The sequence below is a fragment of the Parasteatoda tepidariorum genome, chromosome X1, assembly GCF_043381705.1.
Source record: "Parasteatoda tepidariorum isolate YZ-2023 chromosome X1, CAS_Ptep_4.0, whole genome shotgun sequence".
Taxonomy (NCBI): Eukaryota; Metazoa; Arthropoda; class Arachnida; order Araneae; family Theridiidae; genus Parasteatoda; species Parasteatoda tepidariorum.
In genome coordinates this window covers 78,155,031-78,165,236 of record NC_092214.1, presented here as the reverse complement: position 1 = coordinate 78,165,236, position 10,206 = coordinate 78,155,031, and the positions used below count along the sequence as shown (strand labels likewise).

At 27.2% G+C, this 10,206-nt stretch overlaps 1 protein-coding gene and 1 long non-coding RNA gene across 2 annotated transcripts in view; both read right to left on the bottom strand.

The window, feature by feature from the left end:
* LOC107448549 (adaptor protein complex 1, gamma subunit) overlaps positions 1-7,433 on the bottom strand; it is a gene marked incomplete at its 5' end in the record, with an annotated part of 82,712 nt that extends 75,279 nt beyond the window's left edge. The window contains 1 exon segment of the mRNA XM_071187594.1: positions 7,408-7,433. Coding sequence (XP_071043695.1) covers positions 7,408-7,433 — 26 coding nt within the window.
* LOC139427056 (uncharacterized) lies at positions 3,037-7,342 on the bottom strand. The gene is made up of 2 exons (XR_011638209.1): positions 6,604-7,342; positions 3,037-5,113 (listed from the first exon to the last, which is right to left on the bottom strand). It is a non-coding gene; the product is annotated as an uncharacterized lncRNA (long non-coding RNA).
* Positions 7,434-10,206: the final 2,773 nt, after the last annotated feature.

Here is a 10,206-nt window from a genome sequence, read left to right as displayed (position 1 = left end):
ATGAAAAGTAGTTATTTTTAACTCTAATGAAATTAAATTTAAACAAATTTTAGTAAAAAAATACCATATGTGTTTATCTGAAGAATGCTGATAGAAGTTACATTTGTTTATATTTAGTTATTAGAATTTTAAATTTAAATATGCCTGAGAAGAATTTTAATATTGAAGAATTTCTAAATGTACCAATGTTCGGGGATAAAAATATTTGTTTCTAATTCTATATCAAGGTTTGGTGTCATTGTTAACTTATAGTTCTTCTAATGTGCTGTTAAAATACTTTTAAGTATTTTAAATAAAGAAAATTTTAGTGAGTAAATTATTTAATTGAACACTTATTTTAGAGATTGTTGATTACATTTAGCAGAACTTTGTTTTTATGAACCAAAACTTTCGAAAATTTATTTAAGAATCTGTAAACTAAGAAAAATATTTTTTAAGATATTATTTGAAGTGTAGAATTACCAGTTGGTTTAATGTTAGTAATATTTGAAAACTACTTTTCACTAATTATTATAAACAAGCATTACAAAGAAATTTAAACTGTTTTGGTGATGAAAAGTAGTTATTTTTAACTCTAATGAAATTAAATTTAAACAAATTTTAGTAAAAAAATACCATATGTGTTTATCTGAAGAATGCTGATAGAAGTTACATTTGTTTATATTTAGCTATTAGAATTTTAAATCTAATATGCCTGAGAAGAATTTTAATATTGAAGAATTTCTAAATGTACCAATATTTGGGGATAAAAATATTAGTTTCTAATACTGTACCAAGGTTTGGTGTCATTGTTTACTTAAAGTTCTTCTAGTGTGCTGTTAAAATATTTTTAAAAAAAGTATTTGGAATTAAGAAAGCTTTCATAAATAAATTATTTAATTGAACACTTATTATAGAGATTGTTGACTACATTGACCAGAACTTTGTTTATATTAACCAAAACTTAAGAAAATATATTTAAGATTCAGATAAATTTTTTGGGAAGAAAAAAAAAATTCTTTTTTTGATTTTCATTATTCCAATGACAAATTAAGGCAAGTGTTGATAAATTAATATTTTAGTTTCAGCCATGAGTCTCAATGTCTGTTTATTTTTCAGGCATCAAGCATGGTTTATGTTTCTTGTGTCAAGGGAACTATGATGATAATCACAAGGTATTTCGTTTCCCCCAAGACACACAACTGCAGCAATTTTGGTGTGATTCATTTATGCAAAAACTATTTAAAATTTGTATTTAACTTTTAACTAAGAATATTTGTTTAAATTTATAAAGATTTATTATTATGTTTAAATTAACAAGGATTATCACTTTTAATGCTTTCCGAAAGTAGATTGTTTTTCATCACTCCTTTTAAAAATAAATATATAATTATTATTGTGAATTGTAAAATGATTAATAGGATGTCTTACATCAAGACTTTTAAAAATAAATATTTAATTATTATCATAAATTGTAAAATGATTAATAGGAAGGTCACAGGAATTTAAAGCTTCAATTTAATCTTATGTTTTTAAAGTTTCAAAAATGTATTGTAAATAATAGTCGTTTTTTCATTCAGTTCTTGTTTACTTTCAAAACTTTACTTAGTTTTAATTATTGGGTGATGTAATGTAACTACTTTGCATTATTTACATTATATTTTGTGGTACATCAGAAACTGCAATTTTAAGAAACAATTTTGTTTTTACTAGTATATATTTCTTATTATCCCGTAAAAATAGTTAAAAGCTCCATAAGTATGAGATATTTGTGTTTTTCTTAAAGGAAAATTTAATTGGTAATTTAATTATAACTCCAGATATAATTTATAATATAGAATAGTATTTAAAAAATAAGTGGAAAATTTAGATTATGTAAAGACATTTTTGTATTTCATTCAATATTTTATTTAATTTACTGTACTTTTTCATTTCCTTCTTTCGGATAATTAAATTTCTCAAAATCAACAAGTTTTTTAAATATGTTGTTACAAGAGCAAAAGTGTCGGGTAATTTGAATGGTTCATATATGGTAAAGTATTTAATAACTACTATACAATCATTAGTAATTTACTGTGTTACTTATACATTGTTGTATATTAACAGTTTTATCAACAGGCAGCATTTTCGGAAAAGATTGTTCCATTAACATGCACGGAAAAATACAGTATGTAAGCAAATATTTTGAATTATCCATGAAATTTTTCTACCAAATTTTTGTTTGCTCTCTGGGGTTATGTTTTAAAATAAAATGTTTGGAAATTTGGTCATTTAAAAATATACGACAATTACAATGTTTTCTTCAGAAGTATAGTAATCTTGAAATTGCAAATAATGATAATTAATGATATATGTTTCAAAATAAAAATTTTTAAAATGTTACTTGCTTTGCATATATATTTTTCTCCTTACTGATTTAAATAAAGCTTTTGTTCTTTTTATGATAAAATTAATCTTCATATACTTAAATACCTCATTCATAAAGTCTATATCATCAAAGTAATGATTCAGCTTAGTCATATTAAAGTATATTAAATCATTTTTATTATAGTCATATTAAATCATGTAAGTCATATTAAATCATTCATTAAATCATGTCTATGTAAGTCATATTAAATCATTTTTATCACATGTATGCAAAACAAAAGAATATAGAAAGAAATTAGAGGGACAGATGTTAATTTGTTAGTTTACTGCAGTAAATAAAAAAATTTCAGAATAATTATATACATTTGTTATAAATATTTCAAAGGCTTATAAAGGATAAACATTTTTATGCTTTTTTTTATAGAATTTTACATTAAGTGTTCTTTCTAATAACATTTTGTTTCCATGAATGTAATGTTAAGTAGTAATTTTTAATTCTTAGGTATATATTTTTATTTTTAATCAATTGATATTTATTTAATAATATTGATTACTCTTAAAATAGTTTAAAATTGAAATTTATCCTTAAAAAAAAGGGTTTGGATAAATCTTTTGAAAATAACCAAAAAAAATCTTTAAAAACTAATCTAAAATTTCTTACTGCGTTAATTTACTAATTTTTTATCATGATTTTTTTTTCTCTTGATTCATTTTAAATTTATTTTTTTAAGGCAAAGATTATATATACACAATTATTCAGATCATAAAAAAATTTGGATTCTTATTTTGAGCTATTAAAAATGAAAGAAAAAACAATAAAACTAATAAGGAATCGACTATCTTCATATCTTCACAACCTCCTCTGATCACTCTGAAGGTAGAAATTATCTACGCTCTTTTCTACCTTCTGATCGTGATGTCACAAACAAGCTCCTAGGCCTTCTACTCTAGGTGGTTATGGTTAGTTCCATCAAAACTCCTCCACAAAGGCAAAATTTCTCCCAATTATTGATCCAGAAGTTCTCGTCTTCCCGATTTGGTTCAAAATTACAAGACTACTGAGTTGAAAAGCCATAGTCGTAAACCTTAATTTTCAAAAATTTTTGATATCCTAATTTTTTATTCTTATAACAGTAATAAATGTATAAAAATAATTTTTGAAAAATAGGATGTCTGCTCGAAAACATAAAAAAGAAAGGATTTTCATCCTTGTATTAGTCAGGGGTGGTTGTGAAAACCCTGAAAATTTTGTGTGCAAAATATCAATATCAAGATATCAATTTTTTATGTACCATACATGTTTTGTATTTAACATAATTTTTTTAAATAAGATTCATAATTAAATTACCTACCAACAAAGAATATCCCACCTTAATAGTAACTAATTTAAGAAGATTTTCAGTTCTTACAAGAATTGTGATATTGGATTTTAATATCGCGTGAATATGAATCGTAATATTGGATTTAAAAATCCTGTTGATATAAATCATGATAGTTGATTTTAAAATCAAAACAATATAATGAATGTGAATCGTGGTATTGGTCAATTTATCTCTTATTTTAAAAATGTGTGAATACGGAACATGATCTTTAGATTGCTTGAAAACGAATCGCAAAATACATAGCTTTTAAATCTCGCATAAATACCAAAATTGATGTTTGACATTAAAAACGTGTAAATATAAATTGCAAATTTGGATTTTAAAAACGCATGAATACAAAACACTAAATTGATTTTAAAAACACGTAAATACAAATCCCGATACAGGATTTTTAAATTATGTGAATACGAATCGCAACTTTAACTAACTCCCTAATTAGGTATTTAAGGTAACAGATATTAAAATCTAGTGAACAAGAATAATGACACTAGCAGATTTCAGCACAGTTAAAAAAAAATTCTAAAATGGGGAAAATTCGCTAAAATCACGTGTAAGTAAATGTCTTGTTAAAAGGATAAAGCAAAAGTTTCAAAATTTAAATTTTAGAATATGGAATTGCATGAAAATTTCATCAAATTATAAATTTTTGATTAGCAAAAGCCCGAGAACCAATTTTTTGAGAAACATGGAATTCTGCGATATTCCTAAAAAAAGCTGATGCTCTGCACTGAATTTTTAGACCTGGTTGGATGATACGAAAACAAAAGAATTCTAAGGAACACCCAGAATACGACCACCCTCAATTAGTTACAAAAAACTTAGTATCGTAATAATCTACTTAGTTTCTAAGAGATAATTTGTAAATCTAAGTTGTTCCAAGTTCTCATTAGAGACTTATTTATTTCCAAGGCATTTCTAAAGAGTATAAAGACAATGTGCACGCCTTAGATATATTAGCTTAACTAGAGATTTGCTTTAAGTAAAAAAAAAAAAAACACCCAGAAATGTAAGAAGTCCCGAGTCCCAACGACAAATACTTAATCTTCATATTATACAGTACAGAATGATTTATCTGGTATCCAGAAAACCGGGGGAAATTTTGCTCGATATTCCCGCCAATTTGACACATCCTTGAAGTTGAGAAGCTGAAAATGTAGGGGGAGGGCATTATTCTCCCACTTTGTCCAGAGAAAACTTCAATATTTCTTCTGTGACCTTGAAGATCTTTAGGTGGAGAGGGGGCATGGAAAGGGCAAATGTTTTCTTTTGTCGTCCGTCTGAAAGAATCCTTGTTTTTCTGATAAGCTGCCGTCAACCAAACATATTCATTTCATTCAACGTTCATTCATTCAAAACATTCAAGTTCACATCTCTATCATTGCTTGCTAAACATAAATTTAAAACCTTTATCAAAATTTAAATCACAAAATTATTCAGAGTACAAGAAACGTATATTTAAGCGAGAAAATTCAAAATGTTAACAAAATCTATTATCAAGCAATATGGAGCTAAAACCAAACAAACAAGTTTGTTTACAACAATAAAATAAAATGTGTCTTAAATAATCACATTTTACCACTTGAAGTTTCCTCCTGAACAACCAAACTGGCTTTGAAATTTCTTAATCCTGCCCCGTTACATAATGTTTAATCAGGATTTTGTTTTAAGCTAACACATTAATTTATGATTTTTAATATGCATATTCTTCTACTTTTTTTTTTACTGAGATTACTAAAATATATACTAAGATTAGTTTTTACATATTACCTTGTACTCTTATACAAATAGCACAGATGTAAAATCTGTCTATTGCTTTTAAAGCGCAAAGTATTTTCCTTTAAAAAATAAATTAATGCATATTGGAGCAAAGATGGTGTTCACATTAAAGCTAAAAAATAACTTATGATATATTTAACTTGATTCCCAATATTCAGTAGGCAAGACTATTTACCATACTCCATACATATGTATGGAGTTAAAAGATTTATTCCATTTAAAGATTCAATTTGAAACTAAATTATTTCTTAAGAACAAATATCATAAATGTGTCACAAAAAGTTAAGCATTCTGTAACAGTCCAATCTGGGCCAAGGAGGTCATAAAGGTTAAGACTCCACAATTTTGTGACCAACAGTTCCATTACGGCAAACATACTGCACAAACTGTCTTAACTTCCCAGACAAGTTGATATCCATCAATTTCAAGTAGGTTCTCACAACTACATACTAGTTCTTCACAATGACAATGCAATATCATTAACACTAAAGCACTGCAGCTCATAATAGTATAACTTTGAGTAATGAATATCTAATCTAGATCTAGTCACACAAAACAGTGTGCCAGATATAAATGTCTAACCATTGTAAATCACCAGGATATATATAGGCTTATTAAACCACTATTTCGGTAACAAATGAAGCTTTATGGTTCATTAATAGATCAGCCATACATTTCTGTAAAATAGCATGATATTTATCACATCTCAGGAAATTTTTAATTCACAAAAAAATAATAATAATAATAATTAAGCACATAATGTATTCTATAGAAGTTTTTTGATGAACCTCTATTAAATTCATTTAATAGATAAACCTAGAGATTGTAATAGATACATCCAAAATAGCTTATTTAATTGTAACTATCATATTTCATACTTTGTGCTGAGATGTCTGAAACATAAATTAAAATTATTTATCAACACAACAAATTTTAATTTAAAGCCTATCCTCAAGAAAGAATAATCATATTTCGTTTAAGAGTAAATTTGAGCTAAATTAAACATTTGGTGAAGATTAGTAATTTATTTGTTATAATGATATATCAATATTATTCATGAACAGTGTTTAGAGATTAATAGATAACACAAATGCAATACCTATGTAAAACATATTGTTGCAAAATAGATTATTCCTGAACTATAAATTTGATACACAGATGCCTCCACTCCACTTAAATTATTAATGAATTGAAAGCACAATTTCCAAAACTGGTACCAAAATTATTATGATAAAACACTTGTGAACTGCTTCATTGTTATCAGAACTTTTATTAAAGCTCAAAATTAAATGAAATATCACCACGTGCTCAACTATATACTTTTTATTAGTGTGCAATTAATTTTTAATGAGCAAACCCTCCTTAATACATATTCGTTTAAGATAGCTGAATAAAATTAAACAAGATTTTGAAACTAAATCAAAAGTTTTAACGCCCAAATTAAAGATCTGAACAGAAAAATAAGGCTTTCTCTAAAAATTTAATAGTTCTTTTTAAAAATCCTAACTTTTGTACCACAAATGATCACAGAAGTTGACATTGTTTTGAAGAGGTTCGACTAGGATGTTTATATGTGAACATAGAAAAATAATCTATACCGTTTCATACTTAATTGAAATTAAATTAATGAAAGGAGAGAATATGAATTCCTTTAGGAAACTTAGTCAATCCTTAATATAATTTTGAAAGAATTCGAAACAGGTTATTTTAAAAATAAATTGAAAAAAAAAAGTTATGATGAAGGGTACTGAAATGAAATATGCCGAAATTATTTTTAAACACTTTAATGATGTCAAATAATAATATTAATCGGATGCTATAAGTATGAATATTTTAACAAGTACTAGGAATAGCAGACCAGTATGAAAATAAGTTAATAATTTCTAATTTTGAAACAGCTTACTTTGATATGGCAGACTGTAAATCCATGACGGAAAGAGTTGCCAATATAATAAAAAAAAATTTCCACACGTGTCTCAGCAGTACACATGAGCCAGGGTAGCCGAGCGATTCGAATCAAATTAACAAATATCAGTAAAGCGGTAACTTAAGGGTTGTAATTTCAGATACTTCTGGGTTACTATTTCCGATTATTATTTACGCCACAGCTTCTTAGAGTTTAAGTCATCGTAAAATTTTTTAAGACTTCTGTCCCATGAGCTTTTTGTTGATTTAAGTAAAAATAGAATTTTTTTTGAAAAAAATAAATAATTTTTTCTTTAATAAAAACTACTTAATGCTTAAAAAATTTATTTACAAACAAAAGTTGTTTTAACGTGCTCCTTTATGGATGGTGTTTTCTACACTAGGGAACGCTGCAAGCTCGGTACCGCCTAAATTTCCGGGTTACTGTTTCAGTTGTATTTTTAAGCCATTTGGCATCATTGTGTTTTGAGATTCTAGCAAACAATGTATTTGATTACTTATCACTTGTGTTTGCAATGCTAAAAGTGTTAACACTAGCGTAAGATGGTGCACAGCTTGCAAAAAGAACAAACAGTAATAAACTTATGGAAAGAGGCCATATTAAGACTGCCAAAAAAGCGAGTTAATCAAAATCTGGCAACCATGTCACCTTTTTTAACAATATATCTCTAAAAAACTAAAACAAATTTTTACTTCGAACTCACCAGAATTACATATTAACATTAATATCTTATGAAATGTGGCAGATTTGAGCTCAGAAATTATCAAATTTATTTCTTTTATTGAAAACAAAATTATCCGTTTGAAAGCATCGCCTATCAAAATAACATGTAGTAAGCAGCTGCAAACTTTTTCACCAGAACTAGAGTAGGTGCCGCGCTCGAGATTGTTATTGTTTACATTTCTATTGAAAGCACCATCCATATATTAGTTATTTAGTAACAATATCAAAACGATGAGTCTGATATTTGTAAAAAATTATCTGTTTTGTTTGTAATTTTTTCTCCTCCTACTTTGCATCTATAAAATGCTAGGCTTACAAACTTAACTGTTTCATCGCAATGGACGTGATAACTAGTCTTCCAGTCCAGGAATACTCACTGTGATCTATAGTTATATTAGTGAATTTGGTTAGTTTTTTTATAACAATTGATTGTTATTTATTAAGGTTAAATAAGTGAGTTTTAAAGGAATTTGCTTTGTTGTTTTCAGTTTTAGTGCTGCGGGGAAACTCTAAGTGCAGAGGATAAGACAAAGGCGCGTCATTGCCGCGATGAAAGTGTTAAAAATAAAAATATACCATTGTACATAATCATTTAATTAAACGCAATTTTAACTTGGAAATATTTTTGAACTGCAATATAAAAAACATGCATATAAAATTTTAATCTATCTATTACATTTAACACAAAATATACAACTATTTTTAAGCAAAATAATTTTTCATTACATTCTCCATAAGTCTTGCAAGCCTATTAAATATTTTTCTTCTAAAAATTTCGTTATAAATTCAATTTCTTCCAATTTTTTTTCTTCTTTTTTTTTTGTAAAAGGGTCTTTAGATTTTCATTCCTTTCCCGACAGAAAAGCTTTTTCTTTTATTCATCATTTATTACTATATTTTTATTTATATGCTTAAAACAAGATTAAGTGGTTCAAAACAAATGGCAGTTTCTCACTCTCAATAAATTATTGCTACTAGTATAATTTATTTAATTTGTAATCCCCATTAAAATATTATTTCTCTTTATTGAATTAGCAAATTAAAATTTTTCACAATAATAAAACATAGCATCTCTAAACCCGTAGGCGTGGGAAGGATAAAACAGTATAAACACAGTGGGGGGTGAAGGTGGAAGCGACCACTTGCATCCAGCTCACCCTTACGAAAATTTAAGGTATATTTCAGGTTGATTTGAGGTATTTTTGAGGTATTAAGGTTGATTTGAGGTATATTTAAGGATGCACAGAAAACAGCAATAAAAATTACACCTCGTAAAAGTTGTAATTAAGATGTACGCAGTGCCGTTCCTGGGGTGGCGAACGCCTGCGTGCAAGAATAATTTTGTGCGCCCCTATATACTATGCTTAAATTTTGATGATAAGGCCAATTTTCATAATCATTTTTAGTTTGAGATTTAAACTGAATAGTTTCCTTATAGACTAAAGTCACTTTAGTGTAAGTGTTTGACTATGAAAATGGGCGTAATAAAATAAAACAACGACAAAATATGACAAAAAATTTATTTTTAATAATTCGCTATAATTTGATTTTTTTCGAATAGTTGAATTTGGCGCCCCTTAAATTGGGCGCCTGCGTGCGGGGCATTCGCTGCATACCCGCCAGGAACGGCACTGGGTGTACGAGGTTGTTTTATATACACTTCAGCTTGTTTTGAGGTTGTTTAAAATTCACTTCAAATCAACCAGACAGATAAGGCGATTTTTGAGCTATACCAAGTTGATTTTCTTACACTTGTAACAACAGAGGTATTTTTGAGGTATACAAATTTTTACCTTGTTTCAACTAAAGAAAGTGGGGTATTTATTGAGGTATATGGAGTCATTTTTTTTGCACCTAAGCTTATTTTGAGGTTGTTTTAAATCACTTTCAAATCAACCAGACTGATGAGGTGATTTTTAAGGTATACGAGGTTGCTTTTCCTACACTTGTATCAAAAGAGGTATTTATGAGGTATAAAAAAATTAACCTTATTTCAACTAACGAGAATGAGGTATTTACGAGATATAAAAAAATATGCCTTATTTCAACTAA